Source organism: Saccopteryx leptura, chromosome 8, assembly GCF_036850995.1.
Source record: "Saccopteryx leptura isolate mSacLep1 chromosome 8, mSacLep1_pri_phased_curated, whole genome shotgun sequence".
NCBI classification, from domain to species: domain Eukaryota; kingdom Metazoa; phylum Chordata; class Mammalia; order Chiroptera; family Emballonuridae; genus Saccopteryx; species Saccopteryx leptura.
In genome coordinates, this window is record NC_089510.1 from 42,266,450 (window position 1) to 42,292,377 (window position 25,928).

General features: G+C 41.0%; 1 protein-coding gene across 2 annotated transcripts in view; it reads right to left on the reverse strand.

The window, feature by feature from the left end:
• The window catches only part of CFAP44 (cilia and flagella associated protein 44), a 168,000-nt gene that overhangs the window by 128,861 nt on the left and 13,211 nt on the right, over positions 1 to 25,928 (reverse strand). For both annotated transcript variants that reach the window (XM_066346884.1, XM_066346883.1), the window contains exons 3-8: positions 20,845 to 21,000; positions 20,180 to 20,339; positions 18,053 to 18,215; positions 13,312 to 13,414; positions 7,472 to 7,688; positions 2,231 to 2,345 (exon numbers count right to left, since the gene is read on the reverse strand). In XM_066346884.1, the coding sequence (XP_066202981.1) occupies positions 2,231 to 2,345; positions 7,472 to 7,688; positions 13,312 to 13,414; positions 18,053 to 18,215; positions 20,180 to 20,339; positions 20,845 to 21,000 (914 nt within the window). The remainder of the gene's footprint in view (positions 1 to 2,230; positions 2,346 to 7,471; positions 7,689 to 13,311; positions 13,415 to 18,052; positions 18,216 to 20,179; positions 20,340 to 20,844; positions 21,001 to 25,928) is intronic.

Here is a 25,928-nt window from a genome sequence, read left to right on the forward strand (position 1 = left end):
ATATGGGCCAGGGGAAACCCTGACTATTATTATCCCCATTTCACAAAAGAAAAAAGTTGAAGCAGAGAACGGTTAAGCATCTTGCCCAAAATTACTCAGAGGAGTCAGGATTCTAAACCATGAACTGCAGCTCAAAAGCTCCTGTTCTAACTACCACTGCCTCAGAAGACAGATGCTGGGATAAACAAAGTCAAACAAATTTTTTTTTCCTCTAGGATTCCTTGGACTCCTTAACACAGAAGTATTCACTGAATCACCAAGAGGAACCTTTTGATATGAAGGAATTTGACCATTAAATCTTATTTTCACAGAATTTCTGTGCCGACTAATGTTCCATGAAATGCCCTTTGGGAAACTCTAATTCCTATCTGTCTGCTCTATGATTCTACATCCCTACTTCCCTCCCACCTAGAATAACTTATGGCCTCATTCAGCCTTTTCTACCTCTTTGTCTACCTATTCTTATTTATTTTACCTTTTAAGCTTCAGCCCACTTGTGCTTGAGTCTCAGTTTCTTCTGTCCATTGACTAAAACCACCAAGTCACCAAAACCTAAAATATAATATATTCCTTCCTGAAATGTCATTCATGTCTAGCTTTCCTTTTCCATTTGTCTTGAAAATGTCTAGGCCTTCACCACCTCTTCTTAGAGAAAAGCTACATCTTCTTTTCTGGCTCATCTCCTTGACTCCAGATATCCCTCCCTCTAATTCACCCGGCATTTTGTGGCCAAATTTATCTGTAACTTCTTTCATTTATAACTCTACTCTTCCAATTTATAAAAGCTCTTCCTAGCTGTTGAACCCCTTGTACACTAGGATTTAACCATACTTCTCAATCTAATTTTCTACTCTTGCCCGATATGAATACTTTAGTCTTATTGTCTGATAGATCTAAATATCTGATTTTATTTTATATTTAAATATCTGATTTTTATCCTGAATGCTAAACATTTCCTTTTGTGGCCTTCTTATTTAAAAAGACTTCTTCTCTCCCCTATATCTACACAAACCCTACTGAACCTTTCTAAGATATAACTCATATCATGTTTTAACAAGGATTTTATTGATCTTCCTGTACCCTAATTCTTACAATACTCAGAATTTGAAGATGGAATAATTTATAAACCTCTTATAGGTTTGGATATACTATAATTTAGCCAACATCCAATACGTTTTATTTCTTCCTACATACCATAATTTCAAATTGAGACTATCCCCTTAGGTAGAGGACTGGACCATTTTGATTCTTAGAGTAATAGTTGTACACTGGGATTTACTTAGAATTCAGATGATCACAAATAATCCTTAGAGAAAACCAAATACAATATTAATTGAGAATTAATTCTATAGGCTATATGCCTATAAATCTTGTTAAGAGAAAGAGTGGAAGAAACCTAACAATATTAAAAAATAAACTAACATATTAAAGTTGTAGTGTTACAGATGTTACTATCAAGTTGCTCAATTATAATAATCTGAAAATAAAAACAAAAGCCACAAGACAGTATATAATCTTTGACCCAATAAATCCTTTTGAAGCATGATGGCAAAGAAAAGAGGGGAGGCCCTGGCCGGTCGGCTCAGTGGATAGAGTGTCAGCCCAGCATGTGGACATCTTGGGTTCAATCCCTGTCAGGGCACATATAAGAAGCAACCATCTTCTTTTCTTCCCCTCCTTCTCCCCTTTCTCTCTCTCTTCCCCTTTCGCAGCGGTGGCTCTATTGGTTTGAGCATCTGCCCCAGGCACTGAGGGTAGCTCAGTTGATTTGAGCTTTAGCCCAGACAGGGAATTGCCATGTGGATCCCAGTCAGGGCGCATGTGGGAGTCTGTCTATCTCCCTTTCTCTCACTTAAAAAAATAAAAATAAAAAAGGAAAAGAGGGGACAGATAAATGCTATAAACATTGCAACTCCATGATATAATTAAAAGTGACTAGTATGTCACTATATTAATATAGGAAAAGTTTGCATACTTTATATGTGTGTATAATATTTAGTAAAAACAAAACAGCAAATAATATGTACATGTGTATTACAAGTTCATGGAAACACATTAATTAAAATTGATAATCTGAAAAACAAAATTAAATGTTTATTATAGCCACAATTATAGTATCTGTTATTGCTTATACTGGCAGTGTTCTTAAAATGTATATATAATGTGCCTTCAAATGTGTTTGTAACTTCAAAACATGATTTTATTATTGTAGAATAGAGGCTATACTCACCTTCCCATCCGGGAGCTCCACGTAACCTTCTATATCAGTTGTGGGTGTTTTACCAAATAGACCTAGTGAACCCTGAAGCTTGAGCCCAGTGAATGTTACAGCCACTTGCCAGAATCTGCAGACAAGAAAGAGACTGGATGTACCTACCTCAAAGAGATTTTCTTTTCATTTTAATATAAACAAAGTCTTTATATATCACATAGTCACATGTCACATAGTCACAATTATTCATTTATCTGATTAATATGTACTAAGTATTTACTACCGATCAAGCAAAATTCTGGGCATATGAATTCAGCATTGAGCAAAACAAACAAACAACAAAATTCCTTGCTTTGTAAATTTTGGAGCTGCGCTGTCCCATGCCATAGCCTTTAACCAAGTTGAACTAATTTAGATTTAAAGTATTAAATAAAATGTAAAAATCAGTGTTTCAGTCAGACCAGCCAGCTCAATAGTTCCATGTGGCTAATGTCTACTGGATTGGAATGGCATATAACATGTCCTCCCTGACAGAAAGTTCTATTGGATAACAATGTTTGAAAGGAGGTAAAAGTTTTCCTAAAAACTTCAGTTTACTTGCTTTGTAACTTTAAGTGACTTTCTTGGCCACAATGTGTTTTTATTTTCTCATGTATAAAATGGGAATATTAGTACCACCTACTTCATAAAAGTGCTGAAAAAGTCTTAGAACAGAGCCTAGCACATAAAAGCAATCAATAAATGTTAGTTATTACTAATAATATCTTATTAATAGTATAAACAGATGTATAGTCTGAATGATAAAAATCATGTAGAAAATGAATCTGGCCTACCAACTGGATATAAAACAGATAACAGGAGGTATCAAAAACCTAATAATATGAGCCAAAGCCTAAGTGACCAACATCCTTCTCTGTTTCTTTTACAGTACTTCACACATGATACTATTTGATGTCCATCTTTCCCCAAAGATACAGTGCACAGGAAATATGCATTTTATTTCATTAAATGATGGGGGGGATGCGAGGAAATAGAAACTTTTAGCCACAGACAACAGAGGGTTATTGGGAAATTCACCAAGACTGCATTTAAAAATCTGTTCAAGATTCCAAAATGGCAATGGAGTAGGTGGACGTTCTGACTGCCACCTCCCAGGACCAAATTGAAATACAACTTAATTTAAGAAGAATCATCGTGAAAAACCAACTTTAGACTAAACGAAGAGGACTCTATAACCAAGGATCACAGAAGGAGTCACACCAGGACTGGTAAGAAGGGTAGAGTCACAGAAGGGCTGCCTTGCTCCCAGGAGCAAGTGGTGGCTGAGGGTCTGGAGAGACTCTTACTGCAGGTTGGCTCCCCCTGAGATGGGAGGATCCTCAGCCCCTGGCCCAGCACCCAAGCCTAGAGCCCCAGAGCATAGAAGAGGCGCCCACTCAACATGTGACACTGAAAAGAGCCAAGATTTCTGTCTGCGAGAAAGACCTCTCAGAGATGCAGGCTCTGTCTGTAAGGACCAGCACAGAAAATCCCCTTCACTGCAACAACAACAACAACAAAAATAAAGTACCTAGGAACAAATTTAACCAAGGAGGTAAAAGACTTGTACTCAAAAATTATAAGACATTGATAAAAGAAATCAAGGAGAATACAAATAAGTAGAAGCATATACTGTGTTCATGGATAGGAAGAATAAACATCATTAAAATGTTTATATTACCCAAAGCAATCTATAAATTGAATGCAATTCCTATTAAAATACCAATGGCGGGCCCTGGCCGGTTGGCTCAGCGGTAGAGCGTCGGCCTAGCGTGCGGAGGACCCGGGTTCGATTCCCGGCCAGGGCACACAGGAGAAGTGCCCATTTGCTTCTCCACCCCTCCGCCGCGCTTTCCTCTCTGTCTCTCTCTTCCCCTCCCGCAGCCAAGGCTCCATTGGAGCAAAGATGGCCCGGGCGCTGGGGATGGCTCTGTGGCCTCTGCCCCAGGCGCTAGAGTGGCTCTGGTCACAACATGGCGATGCCCAGGATGGGCAGAGCATCGCCCCCTGGTGGGCAGAGCGTCGCCCCATGGTGGGCGTGCCGGGTGGATCCCGGTCGGGCGCATGCGGGAGTCTGTCTGACTGTCTCTCCCTGTTTCCAGCTTCAGAAAAATGAAAAAAAAAAAAAAATAGAAAAATACCAATGGCATACTTCAAAGATTTAGAAAAAATATTACAAAAATTTGTATGGAACCAAAAAAGAACCTGAATAGCCTCAGCAATCTTGAAAATGAAGACTCAGTGGGAGGTATCACATTTCCTGATATCAAGTTACAGTATTTCCCCATGTATAAGGTGCTCCCATGTATAAGACGCACCTTAATTTTGGAGCCTGAAATTTGAAAAAGACAACAAGCTCAAAAAAGCGGAAAATGCAAGTAAAAAAACTATAACAATGAGCACAAAAACAAGGGCAAAAAAGCAGGCAATGCAAGTAAATATCAATAACCACTGTATAAGATGTACCCAGTTTTTAGACCCCAAGTTTTTCAAAACATGATGCGTTTTATACAAGGGGACATACAGTATACTACAAGGCCACAGTGATCAAAACAGCTTCGTACTGACATAAGAACGGGCATACAGAACAATGGAACAGAACAGAGAACCAGAAATAAACCCATTTTTTTTATGGTCAATTGGTATTTGACAAAGGAGGCAAGAGTATATACAATGGAGTCAAGACAGCCTCTTTAATAAATGGTTTTGAGAAAATTGGACAGCAACCTGCAAAAAAGTGAAAGTAGACCACCAACTTACACCACTCACAAAAAGAAACTCAAAATGGATAAAAGACTTAAATGTAAGTTGCAAAACCATAAACATCTTGGAAGAAAACATAGGCAGTAGACTCCCAGATATCTCTCATAGCAATATTTTTGCTGATATATTTCCACAGGCAAATGAAATAAAGGACAAAATAAATAAACAGGACTATATCAAACTAAAAAAGCTTTTGTACAGCAAAAGACACCAGTAACAACAACAAAAAAGACAACCCACACAATGGGAGAACATATTCACCGATAGAACTGATAAGGGGTTAATAACCAAAATTTGTAAGAACTTCTAAAACTCAATACCAGGAAGGTAAACAATAAAACTTAAAAATGGACAAAAGAACTGAATAGACACTTCTCCAAAGAGGACACACAAATGGTCAATAAGCATATGAAAAAATGCTCAACATCACTAATCATCAGAGAAAAGCAAATTGAAACCACAATGAGATACCACCTCACACCTGTCAGAATGGCACTCATCAACAAAACAACACACAATAAGTGCTGGCGAGGGTGTGGAGAAAAGGGAACCCTCCTGCACTGCTGGTGGGAATACAGACTGGTGCAGCCACTATGGAAAACAGTATGATGTTTCCTCAAAAAAATTAAAAATAATAGCTTTTGGACCCAGCTATCCCACTTTTAGGAATATATCCTAAGAATCCCAAAACAGTTACTCAAAAGAAGATGTGCACCCCCATGTTTATTGCATAACTGTTTACAATAGCCAAGATCTGGAATCAGCCCAAGTGTCCATTAGTGGATAAGTGGATAAAAAAGCTTGGTACATATACACAATGGAATACTACACAGCCATAAAAAAGAAGGAAAGATTACCTTTTGCAATGGCATGGATGGACTTGGAGATTATTATGCTAAGTAAAATAAGTCAGGCAGAGAAAGACAAATATACGATCTCACTCATATGTGGAATCTAATGAACAAAGTGAACTGACGAATGGAATGGAGACAGGCAGGGTGTCAGCAAGAAGAAGGACAGTCATCAGAGGAAAGGGGGGTGAGGGGATGGGATCAGAGAAGGTGAAGGGATTAGTGAAATTACATATACATAACACATAGTTACAGATAACAGGACAGCAAATCCCAGAGGGAATTGGGGAAGGGAGTTAGGGAAAAGGAGGTGAAGGAAGTAATTGGAGACACATGGGTGGGTGGGTGAGGGTGTTATATTGAGTGGGACACTTAAATCCATGTTAACACAATAAATTAAAATTACTTAAAAAAGAAACTTTAAGTTTGGATGAAAAAAAGTAAAGAAATAAAATATTAAATTTTAAAATATTTTTAAATCTGTTTAGTTATTTTATATTTCTAATGAATGAATAAGAAGACCAAGTTTCATTGGAATGAGAATTTAGGACAGATAAAAACATCTTTCAAAAGGAGACACTGGAATCATGTTATGGGCAGTTTGAGGGTGGTGGTAGAAGGTTGTTAAAGAAATGCATAAGACAGGGTTGAACTAAAAGGGAAGACAAACTCATTCCACTCTCGAAACAGCAGGGTTTGATAATAGTGAAACAGAAAATGGATTTAGAGCCTAAGACCTGAGATCAACACTAGGTTCTGCTACACTTTAACCTTAAGGGGCCTGTGTCAGGAATGATTCTGTTGTAATTCTATATATTTATGGGAGATGAAGACTGTGTTCAAAGATGTCAAAATGATTTACCCATCTCACAATATTGCTACAAACAACAAATTTCATAGTAAATCTGAAAGTTCAATATAAATTTGGATATACCACACCAGTGTTAGGAAGACAATACACAAACTGTTTTAGGAGGTAAAGCCTCCAAGAAAGCAGCAGGCTAAGTTTAAAAGCCCTTCTTATATCTGTGCTATCTGCAGTCATAAATCCCCCTATCAAATCAGAAAAGCTATGCTACTAGTGAGCTTTCATTTTTCTGAAGCTGGAAACGGGGAGAGACAGACAGACTCCCGCATGCGCCCGACCGGGATCCACCCGGCACGCCCACTAGGGGCGACGCTCTGCCCACCAGGGGGCGATGCTCTGCCCATCCTGGGCGTCGCCATGTTGAGACCAGAGCCACTCTAGCGCCTGAGGCAGAGGCCACAGAGCCATCCCCAGCGCCCGGGCCATCATCTTTGCTCCAATGGAGCCTTGGCTGCGGGAGGGGAAGAGAGAGACAGAGAGGAAAGCGCGGTGAAGGGGTGGAGAAGCAAATGGGCGCTTCTCCTGTGTGCCCTGGCCGGGAATCGAACCCGGGTCCTCCGCACGCTAGGCCGACGCTCTACTGCTGAGCCAACCGGCCAGGGCTAGTGAGCTTTCAAAATAACATATTTAAAAAGTATCCTAATGCTAACATCAACAAAAATGTCTCTAGCTGGTTGACCCTCCTAGAAAATACCCTTACTATAATCTGCTAGCACCTGTGCCAGTCACACAACATACTTGATGTGGCCAGATCCCGATGTAGTGAGCTGCCCATCATCTTCAGGATTGAAAGTAACCTTAAAAACTTCGTGGGTAAAAGCTTTTGTCCTCAGTATGGGCTGTTCCTCTTTCCAATTCCAGATGGTCAAGGTGTGATCAGGGTTGCCACCAACAGAGGCCAGTGTTGTACCGTTGTTGCTAAAGTCCACAGAAGCATAGGCCAGGTCAGCCCCATCTGAAATGATGAATGTCAATAATGAACATGCACAACATTTATTTTATTTTCAAAAGTTTATTATTTAAAAACACACACACAAGAGAGATAGAGACGGAATGAGTGCACGAAGGAGAGATCGAGATGAGGATGGGGTGGGGGAAGAACGTGCCCCCTTGGTGATGTGTATTGATGGAAGAGTGCCAAGGGTCCCCTAAGTGAATAATTCTAAAATCATTAGTCACCCCTAGTTTTAGAAAGAATCACATCATATGAGATGGGAGGGCAAATAAATCATAATCACACTGGGCATGAGAATAACATTTTGAGAACATATTATATTTTATGTAGTGGGGAGGGGGGCAAAAAGCACGTTAGCAAAAAGAACTCAAATCTAGCATTTAAAATTTGCCACTGGAAAAAAAAATCATGAAATAAAAATTGATGACTTCAGGTTTCCATGTAAGGATCTAGGAAGTCACAACTCCATCCTAATAAGTAAAAAACTAAAGACTGAAATATCAACAACCCTTCTTGGGTGCACAAGAGAGGGAAGGTCATAGGGTCTCCGAGACTGGAGAGACAGACATGTGAATACAGGGATTTGCAACTTACCAGAGCAGAGATTTAGGAATAAAAACAGCCAAAGCATCGAGGGAACCAGTGTCAGGATAGTACAACCTGAACCGTTCCTGACAAATTGCCGACACTCAGTGCGGTCAAGTCAGAGTTTAAAACTGGGACCCCGTCATAAGGTGGCCCCAACAGCATTGTGAGATTTACCTCCAAGAGCTTGACCAGGTTCCCACAGTAACTATCTTCCAGTTTCCATCAGAGGGAGAAGGAAAGAAGCCATCTGTGGATGCCCCAGAGCATTCTGTTCTTAAGAAGGTCTGCCCCCAGAAGAAACTAATTAACCAGCACCTAAAATGCTGGGCCATTGTGAGAATGTAATGAAACACAGGCGTATCCATTTACTGCGCTTTGCTATTAACACGCTTCACAGATGCTGCACTTTTTACAAACTGAAGACAAGCCTTCTACCAACAAAAAGATTACAATTCAAGTTATTATGATATTTGCTTGATTGCAGTGGTACGGGACCACACCTGCAATATCTCCAAGGTATGCTTGTCCACTCTAGCTCACTCTAGCCATCCTGTCCTACCCTAGGGAGTAGAAAACTACTGAGAAACATTCGTAGAGTTCTCAGTCCAGAAGAATAGGCTCACTAAAAATTAAGACCTAATTATAGGACTATGGAATACTTTCTCTCCTCCCACACCTTGCCACCATGTCTAAAGGCCTATTTAAAGGCATCCTTTTTTGCCCAGTATATCACCTCTGGCTCTTAAGAAAAAATTACACAGCTTACCAAAGTCATAAAGCACAATTTGAAGTGACAGAGCAAGCATCAGAACCACACGTAGCACGATTTTGGGACTATCATATCAGGAATTTAAAAGAACTATGATTAATATGCTGAGAGCTCCTGGCCCTGCCGGTTGGCTCAGTGGTAGAGCGTCAGCCTGGTGTGCAAGAGTCCCAGGTTCGATTCACGGCCAGGGCACACAGGAGAAGCGCCCATCTGCTTCTCCGCCCCTCCCCCTCTCCTTCCTCTCTGTCTCTCTCTTCCCCTCCCGAAGCCGAGGCTTTATTGGAGCAGAGTTGGCCCGGGCACTGAGGATGGCTCTGTGGCCTCTGCCTCAGGCGCTAGAATGGCTCTGGATGCAGCAGAGCAATGCCCCAGATGGGCAGAGCATTGCCCCCTGGTGGGTGTGCCAGGTGAATCCCGGTTGGGCGCATGCGGGAGTCTGTCTGACTGCCTCCCCAACTTCAGAAAAATAAATTTAAAAAAATACCAAAAAAAAATGCTGAGAGCTCTAATGGATAACACAGACACCATGTAAGAACAGATAGGCACCTGACCAGGTGGTGGCACAGTGGACAGAGCGTCGGAAGGGGACGCAGAGAACCCAGGTTCTAGACCCCGAGGTCGCCAGCTTGAGCGCGGGCTCATCTGGTTTGAGCAAGGCTCACCAGCTTGAGCCCAAGGTCCCTGACTCAAGCAAGGGGTCACTCAGTCTGCTTGTAGCCCCCCCCAGTCAAGGCATATATGAGAAAGCAATCAATGAGAAACTAAGGAGCCACAACGAAGAATTGACACTTCTCATCTCTCTCCCTTGCTGTCTGTCTGTCCCTCTCTGTCTCTCTCTTTGACTCTGCCTCTGTCACACACACACACAAAAAATGCAATTGTGGGGAAAACAGCTGTGGTTAGTCTTCCTAGCTGGTTTCCTGGCTGCAAGCACTTTGCACAATTAGCACATGAGCATGGGGCAGAAAGCCACGTGTGTGTCTCTATAAAAAGCTATGGGTGCTTTCTCTTAGGGGCGATTTTCCCAGCTCAAGCTCCCACCCCCCAAGGTGTGGTTCCCTGATATCCTCAGCCACCACCATGAGGGGCAGTTTTCCTGATCCCTTGCTCTCTCCACTGCAAAAAGTGGTTTTCCCTTGCTAATTTGCTCGCCTATCTCTGCAAGACTCCAATAAACAGGAATGGCCCAATGCTTTCTGGCTCTGCAGTCCCTCTACTGTCTGCTCAAATTCGATGTGAACCTGCCTAGTCTCGACTACCAGCATTACAGCAATATAAGCAGAGAGGTGGAAATCCTAAGACAGAACCAAGAAAAGAGAAATGCTAGAGATCAAAACACTGTGACAGAAATGAAGACTGCCGTTGATGAGCCTATTAGTAGACTGGATACAGCTGAGGAAAGACTCTCTGAGATAGAGGCTATGTCAATAGAAACTTCCAAAACTGAAAGCAAGGAGGGCAAAGACTGATAAAAACAGAACAGAATATATGAGGACCGTGGGACAGCTACAAAATGTGTAATATATGTGTAACGGGGATACCAGAAGGAGAAGAATGAATGGAACTGAAGAAATATTTAAAACAATAACGACTGAGAATTTCCCCAATATTAATGTCAGTCACCAAACCATGGATCCAGGAAGCTCAGAGAACACCAACCAGAATAAATGGCTCCAAAACTACAGAAAATGAAAGATAAAGAAAAAAACCTTGAAAGAAGCTAGAGGGGAAAAAAACATCTTACCTACAGAACAACAAAGACAAGCATTAATCCAATTTCTACTCAGAAAACAGGCAAGCAAGGAGAGAGTGAAGTGAAATATTTAAAGTGTTGAGAGAAGACAAACAGCGACTCAGAATTCTGTACCCAGTGAAATTATCTTTCAAAAGTGACAAAACTTTCTTAACTGGACAAACACAGGGAATTCATTTCCAGTAGACCTACCTTGCAAGAAATGTTAAGTTCTTTAGAGAGAGGAAAATAATATAGGTCAGAAATTCAGATAAACACAGGGAAAGGAAGAACCTCAAAGAAGGATTAAGTGAAGGTGTAGGGAAAACAGCTGTGGTTAGCCTTGCTCACTTGTTTTCTGGCTACAAGCACTTTGCATTATTAATGCATGAGCATGTCACGGAAAGCCACATGTGTGTATGGCCTATATGAGGCTATGGGTACTTTCCCTTGGGGCAGCTCACAAGCCCACCACTGTGAGGGGTGGTTTTCCTGTTTGCTTGCCTGCTGCTGGGAAAAGCAATTTTTCCTGCCCGTTTGCTCAACCACTGTTGTGAGAATCTAATAAATGGGAAGGCCCCAACACCTTTTGGCTCTGCAGTTCTGTGGTCTGCCCAAATCCAGTGTGAACCTGGCTAGCCTCAGCCACCAGCATTACAGGAGGTAAAACTAAAACTTCTTCTTTTTAATTGATTGATTGATTTCAGAGAGAGAGGAAAGGAGAAAGAGAGAGAGAAACATCAATTTGTTATTCCACTTATTTATACATTCACTGGTTGATTCTTGTATGTGCCCTGACTGGGGACAGAAACCACAGCCTTGGCATATCAGGAGAGTGCTGTAACCAACTGTGCTACCGAGACAGGGTTATTTTTCTTAATTGTTGTAACAGATAAATGTTTGTTCAAAATAATAACAGCAACAATATTTTTGATTATGTATGCTTATCTAGAAGTGAAATGTATGTAAGATTATATATGAGTGAAATAAATAATGGGAATGATATAAGGGACTAAAGGGAGGAATTATTATTATTTTGTTATTATAATAAAATAGTAGTATAATGTTATTTGAAAGTGAACCTGAATTAGTTGTAAATGCATACTGAAAATTCTAGAGCAACCAGTAAAATATACTGTTAGTAAAAGAGAAAAATAGAATCAAATAAAATGCCTGGCCTGACCTGTGGTGGCGCAGTGGATAAAGCATCAACCTGGAAACACTGAGGTTGCCAGTTCAAAACCCTGGCTTGCCTGGTCAAGGCACATATGGGAGTTGATGCTTCCTGCTCCTCCCCCTTCTCTCTCCCTCTCTCTCTCCCCCTTCCTCTCTAAAATGAATAAATAAAAAAAATTTTTTTAAATAAAATGCTCAATTAAAACCACAAAGGGTAGAAAAAAAGGTGGGAGAAAAAATAGAAACAAAGAACAAGAACAAGAACAATAAATAGGAAACTACCAAATGTAGATATTAATCCAACTATATAAATAATCATTTTGAATGTTATTGGCCTAAATGTACTAATTAAAAGACAGATTATCCCTGGCTAGTTGGCTCAGCAGTAGAGCATCACCCCCACGTGTGGATGTTTGGGGTTTGATTCCTGGTGAGGGCACACTGGAGAAACAACCATCTGCTTCTCCAACACTCTCCCTCTCCCTTCTCCCTCCACCTTTCTTTTCTCCTCCCACAACCATGGCACAGTTAGAGCAAGTTGGCCCTGGGCACTGAGGATGGCTCAATGGCCTCACTCAGGCACTAAAAATAGCTCAGTTGCCGAGCAACAGAACAATGGCCCCAGATGGGCAGAGCATCACCCAGTAGGGGCTTTCCAGGTGGATCCTGGTCAGGGCACATGTGAAAGTCTTTCTCTCTGCCTCCACACTTCTCACTTATGAAAAAAATATTTAATAAAAATAAAAGACAGAGATTGTCACAGTGAATAAAAAACATGACCCAACTATATATTATTTTTTTAAAGTAGATTAAAAGTAAATGAATAGAGAAAATATACCTTACTAACAGTAATAAAAAAAGCAGGAATAGCTATATGAATTTCAGGCAGAGGAGACTTCAAAGTAAGGAAAATTATCAGGGATAAAGAAGGCATTACATGATGATAAAGGGTTTCATTCTCCAAGAAGACATTATAATTCTTAACATGTATGCCCCTAACAACAGAGCATCAAACTGCATGAGGCAAGAACAGACAAAAACTTCTAGAACTAGATGAATCTACTGTTATATTTGGAGGTTTCAACACCGATCTAACAAGGTGACTGGACAGATCTAACAATCATGTCCTACAAACTTCATAGTTGGCAGTCCCCACAAATGCATAAGCCAATTCCTTCAAATAAAGGGAAAAAATAGTACATTCCAAGGAGTTAGAGGGAAATGGGTTGAGACTATATCTCTCTTCAGTCTTCTACTAGTTCTAATTGTCTAGAGGATTATTCTGATTGATATAATAATGTTGTTTCTCAGAATGTTAACCTTGAACATCTGTACTTGAAATATTCTACCAAACTTACCTCGAAGGATTCTGTAGGGCCTCAGAGAAGGATATTCATAGATAATAATCTTGGGGGGAACCCCTTTTTCCGCTACTGTAAAGTAAGTTTTATCAGGGTGAACCTACAAAAAATAAAATCTTACTAAAATAATACAACAAAGATTTTCACATAAATAGTCCTATCAATGCAGTATTTAGCAATTATTGGTTTACAATTTATTTATTAGGAGCCACTCCAATAGAAAACTAAAAAATGGGCAGCTGATAAATACTTGATAATGTATATGATTTAACTGAAAACAAAAATACTCATTTAAGTTTTAATTTTATTAATAGAGTTATATCTAACTGTAAAAATTTCTAAACTGCTTTCAGAAGAGCTAGAACAGTGATTCACAACCAGAATCACAGGAAAATCTTATGAAAGCACTGACTGCCAGCCCACCACCAGAGTGCCTGATTCAGTAAGTCAGAGCTAGGACCCAAGAATTCGCATTTACACTTCCAGCACGTTCCCGGGTGATGTGATGCTGTGCTTTGAAAACCACTTACAGATGAGTTGTTTACCCTTCATATAAATCCTATTTTAGTATAGAAAAATGCATGTTTCCAGAATAGGTTACTTTCTAATTTTTAAAATTATGTCTTGGACAAACTTATCATAAGAGAATGTAAACTTATTAGAAGTGATAAAATCACAATATTTCTGAGCCAGACACAGAGGAAAATATAGTAAACATGCCCTGGAAAAATCATTTGTACTGTATAAATTAGATAGAATGAGATGTTCATTTCTGTTATTTTTGTTCATTGGTAAGCCAACATGCAGAAAGTAAATGAGTAGCCAAAAAATAAAAAATAGGTTGTTATAAGAGTAAGCTATTTAAAACACATATTGTACTTCTAAATTTCTACTTTTAGTTACTCTTTTGCAGCTCCTGGTTGTATACCTAAGGATAAGAAGCTTGCTTCTGATATAGATTGTACTGGAAGTTCTGGTACCGAAGCTCTTTTTCTTCCCTCCACACATGGGGCAATAAGACCTCTGACAGGCTGTCTTCCTATTGGCAAGTTGCCTCTTATTCTTCCATTCAAGTAAATACCTAGCACTTCACCTTGAAACAAGGCTTCAGTTTATATGATGGACAAGCAGTAAAATAATTATAACACTGAAAACAGCTAACATTTACTGAGTGCTTACTATGTGCCAGACACTGGTCTAAGTTTCATACTGCATCAACTCCCTTAAATTTCACAGCAAACTTGTGAGCTTGGATTCAACTCATTCATGAAGAAACTGAGGCACAGAGAGGTTAAGTAACTTGCTTGAAGTTAGACAGCTGGTAAATATGAGAGACAGGATTCAGGACAGATGTTGGAGCCAAGAAGCAAATGAAACTAAAAAAAATAGGCCCTGGCCAGCTAAGTCAGCAGTAGAACGCCAGCCCAGCATGTGGAAGTCCTGGGTTCAATTCCCAGTCAGGGCACACAGGAGAAGTGACCATCTGCTTCTCTGCTTCTCCACCCTTCTTCCCCTCTTCCACTCCCACAGCCTTGGCTCAAATGAGCAACCTGGCTTGGGGGGTGGGGGGTGAGGATGACTCCATGGCCTCACCTCAAGCACTAAAATAGCTCAGTTGCCGAGCAATGGAGCCACAGTACCAAATGGGCTGAACATCAGCCCCAGATAGGGGTTGCTGGGTGGATCCCAGTTAGGGTACATGTGGGAGTCTGTCTGTCTGCCTCCCTGCCTCTCACTTGATTAAAATGAAGAAAGAAACTAAAAATTAGTAGGTTCCAAGGACTTAAGGAGGATACAGGTTGAGAGTATATCTTTCTCAATCCCCATTTACAAATAAGTATTACATAGGATATGTGGTCTCAGAAATCAGAATGGGGATTCAGGCAAATCTTAGCCTTCTAGGTCTTATCTGTAGTAAGTGAAAAAGTTTCTGCCCTTTCAGATAGGAAGCTGCTGTGGGATTGAGTTTTGGTGTTTTGCTTCATTTTTAGTGCAGACCCGGAACTAGTAGATTCACCCAATCTTTTCTGGAAGATAGCTTATTTGCCCCAAAATATTATTTCTTACAGGTTTCATAACTTTGCCAAAGAATTTAAAAATGCAATTGACCTGGGCAATGGCCCCTGTCATGATCTAGGCACCAGAGGCTCCGGCTCACACGGAGAAACACCCCCGGGGAAAAGCAACTGCTCAGTCCAGGTGGGTGAGGATTGCGATTAGCATTCTTGACCACACTACACCTCTGACTGCTGACCTCACACCATGTTATTGTATATCAAAACAGAAAAACAGAAATTTCAGAACAATCGTTGGCCATCAAGTGATAGAAAAGTAAGCGATCGTTAGATGTTGCTCAGTGCTCTGTGGGTGGTGCAGACTTCGGGGTTCTTGATCTCTCAGGACGGCCTCTGACTGACTCCTTCCACACAGCCCAAGCCCCTCACGCCCAGGCCCATGGTATCTGCACACAGCTGGTGCCACAGGATCACATACTTGCATACATCCAGTTTTGGGGGGTTTTGCTTTTTAATAAGTTTTTTGTTTCTTTAGGTCAACTTTAAATTCTTTGAATGCATAGAGGTCATGAACCCATCTTCACTCAGATCCCTGCATGTCCTGGGGAGCACTGGACACTGGATGGTATATGATGAATTTTTGCTGAATTCGTTAATTAGTCTTACAACAAATTCCCCAAGGACAGGGGCTTTATCTCGTACACGTGCTGTGTACAGATAGACGATCAAGTGAGAAGCAGACACGAGGTTGTCTCCCGCTCTTCCATCTCACTACTTCCCGTTTCCACGGGCAACCGAAGCCCTCTCTGTGGGCCGGGGTTTGCCTCACCGTCCCGATTCCCACTTGCCACGTCCCTGTTTTACTCCTCAGATCAACAGTGGGAGGGGCGTTGGGGCTAGGTGAAAGCTGAAGGGATTTAAACGTACAAATTGGTAGTTACAAAATAGTCATGGGATGTAATAATACTGTAATATAGTCAATAATATTGTAATAACTACACATGGTGTCAGATGGGTGTGAGATTGATCATGGTGACCACTTCGTAAGTTATATAAATGTCTAATCACAGGATTTGGCACCTGAAACTAATATAATATTGCACATCTACAATGATTTAAAAATAAAAAGATACATTAAAAAAAAAAAGAATCTTCTAAATCTTCACACTCACCTCTACTTGTAATGTCAATGTCCTATTGGGTCTCATCTGCTGGGAGGCCTCTGCTTCAGCAGACGCTGTGAAGTGAGCCCTGCCCCGTACAGTTCCATCTGCACACTCACCCTGGCAGGCAGGACAAGGGCAGGGAAGTCTTGTCTTTTCATCACGATCTTTCTAGAAAGATCGTGTTGAAAGTGTCTCATATAGAACTATTGCCGTCTGAGCCCCAAACCCTGCATGTGTCTCCTCCCTTACCTCACTGTCTCACACAGCATAATCTGAACAGACGCCCCTCTCAAGAGGCCAAAGACACCAAGAAGTGTCCCTCGGGCTGTTCCCAATGAGAGTAGATCTAGGGACCCCTATATCTAAGTAGCACAGAGCAGAATAGCAGTCAACGGGATAGTTTAATCATGGGGCCAGCTGCTATGAAGAGGTCAGGTAAGCATAGATTTGTCCACCAGAAGGCCATTGGTCACTTCAGCAAAGGCAGGTGATGGCAAAGGAAATTGCAGAAGTCTGGTTTCTATACTTTCAGTGGGTAAAGAGAATGCATGGTAAGAGAAGGACCTTTTAAAATGAGAACAAGTTGATTTAGAATACTTTTTTTCCCCTGAAGTTAGAAGCAGGGAGGCAGTCAGACAGACTCCCTCATGCACCCAACCAGGATCCACCCGGCATGCCCACCAGGGGGTGATGCTCTGCCCCTCTGGGGCGTTGCTCCACTGCAGTGGGAGCCATTCTAGCGCCCGAGGTGGAGGCCATGGAGCCATCCTCAGCACCTGGCCCAACTTTGCTCCAATGGAGCCTTGGCTGTAGGAAAGGAAGAGAGAGAGAGAGAGGAAGGAAGGAGAGGGGGAAGGGTGGAGAAACAGATGCATGCTTCTCTTGTGTGCCCTGACCGGAAATTGAACCTGGGACTTCCACACGCTGGGCCAATGTTCTACTGCTGAGCCAACCGGCCAGGGCCTGATTTAGAATACTTTTATGCTAAGGATGAAAAGCCTAGGGAAGCAGAAGCTAATGAAACAAGGAAAAAGAAGGCTTATGGGAACAGACAGCTGAGCAGAACAAAGAGACAGGCTCCAAATCACACACAAATCCTTTTGTCATCAGCTTCAAACTACTGAATATACATCTACATTTCCTCTCCAATATTTTATTATATACATACATATAGCTTATCTGGCATTCTGGCACTTATCTTTATTATTTGACTTATAGTTTGTGTTATTCATTCCACTGTTTTTGGAAAAAAAAATAGCAACAGAACATTCCATGTGAAAAAACCTGTATGATCAGGGGAAGTCACTTAATTTCCATAAGCCTCAGATTCTTTTATCTGAAAAATGGGGTGGTAGTATTATTAATATAATATTGCAATATTGCACTGAGATCATGTCAGTGACTGTTGTGGTTGTAATCACTGAACAGAGAACACCTTCGAACAAAGACTGCTGGGCATTGCATGTGATCCTGCAATGCTGCACACCGTGTTGGCCCTTACCTGGCAGGTCCACAGAACAACCAAGAAAGAGTTTCTCTAAGCTACTAAAGGCATACCCCAATGGCCCCAATTCCTCCGCCACTGCTACTTCTCATGTAGGTCTGCTCCTTGGTTTTCAAATTCAGAAAGACCAGCTGGTTCCCAGCTACGTAGAGCAGGGTGTTGCTGTCCAGAAGCTGTAGGTTGGCCCGCTTTTTGCAGTCATAACCAAAGGAATGTCTGACGAGAGATGGCTAAGGAAAAGAAGTTTAACAACGCAACCATCCGAGAGACAGGAAAGGTAACATGAAATAAACAGATTTTTTTAAATCCATACTCTTGGGTAAAGATTTGGAGTTGAATTAGTTGAATTTTACACTGAAACTCAGAACTTATTTTATATATTAGTAATGCAATTTTTTCTTAAATTAGGTGAAAAAAATCCTCACACTTCGACTTAGATAATATTTTAAATGTCTTAGGGAAAACCTCATGGGAAATTTGGGCAAAGTACGTAAGCGCAAGCCCCTCTGCACAGGAAACAGGTCCAGGAAGTTATCAGAACACGTGTATTACAGGGAAAGTTTCCCGTGACTCTCACCCACCACCCCATCTGAAAAAACAGGTCGGAAGAAAGCTAAGAGCATAGTCGGTAACTTGTCCAAAGACAAAAAAAATAAAACACTCAAGAGAGAAAATTTCAGGTAACAAGATTCAAGGTGAATTAGTTTTAGTTAACCTGGGGTTGAAACAGTGTTAGGAACTATAATAACATGCTCTATTTCTAAGTAAAAAGAAAAATTGAGTCAAAAACTACACCACTTGACCTCTATAAAGCACACACTTTATGAGATCAGTCAGTGGTCTAGGTCATGTGGTCATAACCACTGTCCACCTGAAGGTAGGCATACTAAATTGCTATCCAAGGACCTTAATGAAAATTGTCTCCTAACTATCCACCTTACCAACCTAATACCACAAATTGATGGCAAATACTAAACCTCCTTGTCAGTCATCCCCACCTTTACATTTCTTCAGACTCTTATCCTCCAGACCAATTAAAACGTTTTCAGGGTTGTCTTCCTGGAAAACTCATCTTCTAAATAATGTGAAAGTCACCTGATCTGTGGTGGCGCAGTGGGTAAAGCATCGACCTGAAATGCTGAAGTCACTAGTTTAAAACCCCAGGCTTGCCTGGTCAAGACGCATACGAGAAGCAACCGCTATGAGTTGGTGCTTCCCACTCCTCCTCTTTCTCTCTCTCCTCACTCTAAAATAAATAAAATCTTTTTTTAGAAAATAATGTGAAAGTACTAATGCCTGACAACGCCATAGCAGTGTTTCAAGAAGGGAAGTCCATGATTTTACCTTGCCACGCTGCAGAGGAGGGAAGAAGGGATAAGAGGCCTTCTGCGCTCCTTCACATCATGTCTCTCAAGAGAACAGCCAGAAAAGCAGTATTTTTCTTTAAGGTTACTTGGCATCCAACAAAAGCTTAGTTTAAATTAATATCATGCGGCCCTGGCCAGTTGGCTCAGCGGTAGAGCGTCGGCCTGGCGTGCGGTCGACCCGGGTTCGATTCCCGGCCAGGGCACATAGGAGAAGCGCCCATTTGCTTCTCCATCCTTCTCCCCCTCTCCTTCCTCTCTGTCTCTCTCTTCCCCTCCCGCAGCCAAGGCTCCATTGGAGCAAAGATGGCCTGGGCGCTGGGGATGGCTCCTTGGCCTCTGCCCCAGGCGCTAGAGTGGCTCTGGTCACGGCAGAGCGACGCCCCAGAGGGGCAGAGCATCGCCCCCTGGTGGGAAGAGCTCTCCCCCTGGTGGGCGTGCCGGGTGGATCCTGGTCGGGCGCATGCAGGAGTCTGTCTGATTGTCTCTCCCCGTTTCCAGCTTCAGAAAAATACAGAAAAAAAAAAAAATTAATATCATGCATTTCTACCTTAACTTCTTTAAGGTCCAGGTAAAGGGCCAGGTTGTAAATACTTTAGGCTTTGTGGACCAGATGGGCTCGGCTGTAGCTATGTAATGTTGCTCTTACAGTGCGATGGCAGCCATAGACAGAACGTAGATAAATGAGTGTGCTGTGTTCCAATGAAACTACATTTAGGGAAGCAGGCCGGATTTGGTCCATGAGCTGGAGTTTGCCAACCCCTGGCCTAAGAAGCTGAAATGCCAAAATTATACACATGTAACTAGAGTGGATACACAAGTGTGAGAAGATCCAGTGGTATGTCTGAATCCGGAGTCACAAAAGGCATGGAAACCAGCTCCATATCATCGTAAAAGAAGCTCTCTGATATTTTCTTCGTAACTTCCTCCTCAGCCTCTTCTTCAGGTGGGCCAGGGGTTTCCATAGACCGAGATTCTGTAAAATTAAAATATTTTAACTAAGAAGAGTGTCTGGTGAGTCCTAGAATTATATTTCGCAAAGTCAGGAGGAATGTACCTAGCCCATAATACTCTAGCAGTAAGTCCCACTCCCGGCCAGACATAGACTGCCACCTATCGGTGAGCATGGGGAGAAGAACCGACATGCCTGTGTGCACTGGGGTGAACGCTGAGCTTAGGTCAAGGTTTCAAAGAGCAACTTCCAGTCAGTTCCAAAGGAAAGTTCTTCTCACAAATCTAGGGTAGAGCACTGATCAGACCATCCCACTCTCCAAAAGACAGAATATGAGAGCTCTCTATGTGAGCCTCTAAAATGGAGAATTCGACCCCTGAGCTACCACACAGTACATGTTCCATGTTTTTCCTTTCACCACCCTCATACATCCTGCAGATTTTCCTTCCTATGGATTTATGACTGTTCGATTTCGGCAATTTAACTTTAAAACAGTGACAATTACTGATAGAAAACTAATAATACTTACCTCCAATACTTTCCGTGTAATCATCTTCAATTGAACTGGAACTTTCTTCCAAGTCTTCCTCATATAAGTCATCATCATCTACATATGATTCTTCCCGTTCAGTAAATGTTTCATCTGTGGCATCTTCTAAGACTTTGTCATCCTCTTTCACAGTGGCTATTAAAAGTACTTTGTTTTAATAATTTCTGAATCTTGAATTAAACATGTTCTTATTTCCAAAGTGGCTACTACTTCCAATTGGTTTGTGCTCTAAAATGAATGAATTTTAATACTCAAAACTTCCTAAAAAATATCATTTTATTTGGTTATTCTTATAACATTACCCAAAAAAAGACTTTTCTATGAGCTCATTTCTATATTCACCTCATTTCTAGTCTATTTCCTATCACAGCATACTTATAAGAAAGTAAAAGACTAAAAACAAACAAAAGATTGGCAAGTGTGCTATCAATTCAATTCAGTTTTACCAACTTTTATTAATATATAGTTGTTTTAGGGGTTATTATATATCCCCAACTTTTCACAGTTTATTTAATTAACATTATAGTATGGGGTGGGCAAAAATTGATTCACAATTTGTATGGAAAATATTATAATAACTAATAATAATACAAGAATAAACATGTTTCACATACTAACAACTGTAAACCTACTTTTGTTCACCCCTGTACATGTCTTTTATAAATTGATGGAACTAGTCAATAACTCAATAAAGACATAGTGATAACAACACTATGAAACATGCTAACTTTACACTACACCTATCAATATAAGGTACACATTCAAATGTACATGGGCCATTCACCAAAATAGATCCCTTACTAGGACATGAGTTTTAGAAGATCGAAAAGGAAAACCTACAAATATTTAGAAGTTAAGTAGCATACTTAAAGATAGTCTTTTGGGCTGATCTGCGGTGACATAGTAGATAAAGGGTCAACCTGAAAAGCTAAGGTTGCCAGTTCAAAACCCTGGATTTGCCCAATTAAGGCACATATAAGAAGCAACTACTACAAGCTGATGCTTCCTGCTCCTTACCCACCTTCTTTCTCTCTCTCTCTCTCTCTCCTCTCTCTAAAATCAATTTAAAAATATCTTAAAAAATAATCTGTGGGTCAATATCAAAAACAATTTTTTAAATACTTCAAACTAAATAATTATTCAAATATATCAAAATTTGTTATACAATTGGATGCAGCTAAGGCCATGCTAAGAGGGAAATTTATAGCTTTCAGGACATACAAGAAAAGAATAAAATTAAGAATTAATGAACCCAAATGGCGCCGTGAGCAGCGCGTCCGACAGATCTCCCCAAAATCACAACAAATTTATCAACTAGAAACAGGAAAATTTATCTTCGGAGCAAACTGAAAGCAAAAGGACTGTTATCACTCGAATCTGAGAGACGAGGGTGTGGAGGAAGCTACCGCAGGGACGTTCATTCAAGCCGCGAGAAAGTGCGCCGGTGGTAAGTCATCCCGCACTCGGAAACCGCCGCCGCGCCGCCGCAGCCACCGCCACTGCCGCCGCCGCCGCGAGCGGTGGGTCGGTTGCAGAGCCAGCGGCAAACAGCCGCTGGCGCGCTCCCGGTCTGATTGCAGACCGAGCATTGCAGACCGAGCACCGCTAACGTTCCCAGCGGCCCGCGCACGGGGAGCGGGAGAGGCCCCAGGGCGGTATTCCCTACTTGGGAGATTCTCTCCGCAGGCGGGGCACCTCACCCAGCCATTCAAGCTAACAATCAAGCGTTGGGGGAGGGGCGCACGCAGGCAGCCTGAAATACCTTCGGGAGCACAGCTGCGACCCAATTACTAAAATTAACTTAACCCGTGAAATCTGCGCACCCTCGGTTCTAATTGATAAGATCTCTCTCAGTTCACCGACCCAAGACAAGAGGCGTGATATTTTTTGGTGCCTCTCACTAAAGGGGCGGGGGCAACTTCTGATTGATAGAGCCTCCATATTTAGGGATAAACGCTAACAAGAAGGACTTGGCAGATAATAAGATCTATACCACACTAGTCGCAAGCAGAGACTAGTGCCTCTTTTTACCGGCCAAAACAGGCTACAAAGTGTGGAAAGCCTGGGTTGAGAGGTCCAACGGAATGCTAGGCGTTGAACAATCACCTTGACAACAATTGACTCCCACCCCCGCCTGATTACACTGGAGGCCCTGACTGTCAGAGCCCTTCCCAGAGCCTTGCACTGAGTGGGGATAGAGTGGGGATTTCCCAGCTCTTTGAGCCGCTTACTCCCCAGGCAGAAGCAGTGGCAGCCTTGGGGCTGGAACGCCAGGCTGCTGGTTCAGGAGGGGGGGACTGGGAGAGAGAATCCATGAAGGCGAACTCTCTCATCGTTAGACCCTGCAGACGCCGGCAGGCCTTGACTACCAACAAGAATAAAGCCAATTGTGTGACATTGCCATAGAACCCCATCAACTGCAAGTCCCTGCCTGGGTGTGGCGCAGGGGCAGGGCCTGGGGTGCAGAGTCGCCGACCGGGAAGAGGGAGAGAGGAGAAGGAGGAAGAGGTTGACATCTCAAAATCAGGAAAAATCCACAGACTTTGCAGCTTGTTCCACTGTTTGTTGGTTGTTTTTTTTTTGTAGTTGTTGTTGTTTGTTCCTTCTATCTTATTGCCTTTATTTCCTCCACCTCAGCCCTTCTATTCTCTGCCCATCTTATGCTTCCCTTTTCTTGAACTACACTACCCATAAGTGTTACATTTTATTTCTCTCCTTCATCCTCACCCTCCTTTGGGGTTATACTCCAGGACACTTAATTCTCACTCTCTCCTCTTTTGTTTTTTTTGCCTTATTTTGTTTTTTTCTCTTCCTTTTATATTTCTTCCTTCGTTTTTCACTTTTTCTTATTTTTTCCTTTCTATTCGTTTTTTCTTTTCTCGTTTTACTTTCCTCCCATTTAATCCTCAATCACGAACAAATTAGTTAATTTGGGACTCAAGGTTTTTTTTTTGGCTTTGTTTTTCTTTTTCGGTTTTGTTTTTGTTTTTTTCTGGTTGGTTTCTTTTAGTGGCATTTTGGGTCCTCCCAACCCAAGGTCTCCATTGTATTTGGTCTTTGCTCAACTTAATACAACGTATTTTTACTTATTATTTTTATTTTTTTTCTTCTTGATTATTCCTTTTTTTTTTGTCCTTTTTTCTGGTTCCCTCTTGTCCCTCTCATTATATCTCTTGGTTGACCGTCACCCGCAGGCAGATCAACTTATACTTGTCTAAGATTTTCTTCCCTTTTTTTTTTTTTTTTATTTTATTTTTTATTTTTTTATTTTATTTATTTTTTTTTTTTTTTTTTGCCCCCTTGAACTCTTCACCGCAAACCAGGCCCTCCATTATAGGCACGATATTTCCCTGAGGAGGGGAGAGGAGGGAAGGAGAACAAAGAAAAAAAAAAGGGGGAAATAATAAATTATTACTGCTTTTTTTTTTTTTTTTTTGTGGGGTGTTTTACCCTTTGTTTTATTCTTTTATTTTTTTTTTGTTTTTGTTTTTGTTTTTGTTTTTGTTTTTTACTTTTTACTCTTTATTAATTCTAATTAGTGCTATCAACAAGACCACCCGCAGATGCCAATAAGAAAGAGGAAATCGAATATTATGGATACAAAAGAAAGAGAGGTAACACAAATAGATGTGGAAAAATCTATGGAGAAAAGACTTAACATATTGGAAGCCTTGGAGCTAAATGACAGAGAATTTAAAATAGAAATCTTAAAAATACTCAGAGATATACAAGAAAACACAGAAAGGCAATATAGGGAGATCAGAAAACAACTCAATGAACACAAAGAATATATTACCAAGGAAATTGAAACTATAAAAACAAATCAAACAGAAATGAAAAACTCAATTCACGAGCTGAAAAACGAGGTAACAAGCTTAGCTAGCAGAACAACCCAGATTGAAGATAGGATTAGTGAAATAGAAGACAAACAACTTGAGGCACAACAGAGAGAAGAAGAAAGAGACTCAAAAATAATAAAAAACGAGAAAGCCCTACAGGAATTATCTGACTCCATCAGAAAGAATAACATAAGAATAATAGGTATATCAGAGGGAGAAGAGAAAGAAAATGGAATGGAGAATATACTCAAACAAATAATAGACGAGAACTTCCCAAGCCTGTGGAAAGAACTAAAGCCTCAAGTTCAAGAAGCAAACAGAACACCGAGTTTTCTTAACCCCAACAAACCCACTCCAAGGCACATCATAATAAAGATGACACAAACCAATGACAAAGAAAAAATTCTCAAGGCAGCCAGGGAAAAGAAGAGTACAACATATAAAGGAAGGCCTATTAGATTATCATCAGATTTCTCAGCAGAAACTCTACAAGCTAGAAGAGAGTGGACCCCAATATTTAAGGCCCTGAAAGAGAGGAACTTTCAGCCAAGAATACTATACCCATCAAAGCTATCCTTCAAATATGAAGGAGATATAAAAACATTCACAAATACAGAAAAGATGAGAGAATTTATCACGAGAAAGCCCCCACTCCAGGAAATACTAAAGGGGGTTTTCCAACCAGATTCAAAGAACAAAAGAAAACAACACCACAAGTAACAGCTCCACCAAGAACACAATAAAACCAAACTTAAACTGTGACAACAAAGGAAAAAAAAAGGGGGGGAGAGAATGGAGATAAACAGTAGCAAAGGACGATGAAGTGCAGAAATACTTATAAGATAGGGTACTACAATGAATATGGTAGGTACCCTTTTCATTACTTAATGGTAACCACCCTTGAAAAAACCACCACAAAAACACATGACTTAAAAAAGGTAGCAACAGAGGAAAGAAGTATGGAACACAAACAAACAGAAACAAATGATAGAAAAACAAAAGAGAAGAATCAAACTAGATACAAAACTAACAGAAAGCAATTTATAAAATGGTAGTAGGGAACCCACAAGTGTCAATAATTACACTAAATGTAAATGGATTAAACTTACCAATAAAAAGACACAGAGTAGCAGAATGGATTAAAAAAGAAAATCCAACTATATGCTGCCTACAAGAAACACATCTAAGCAACAAGGATAAAAACAAATTCAAAGTGAAAGGCTG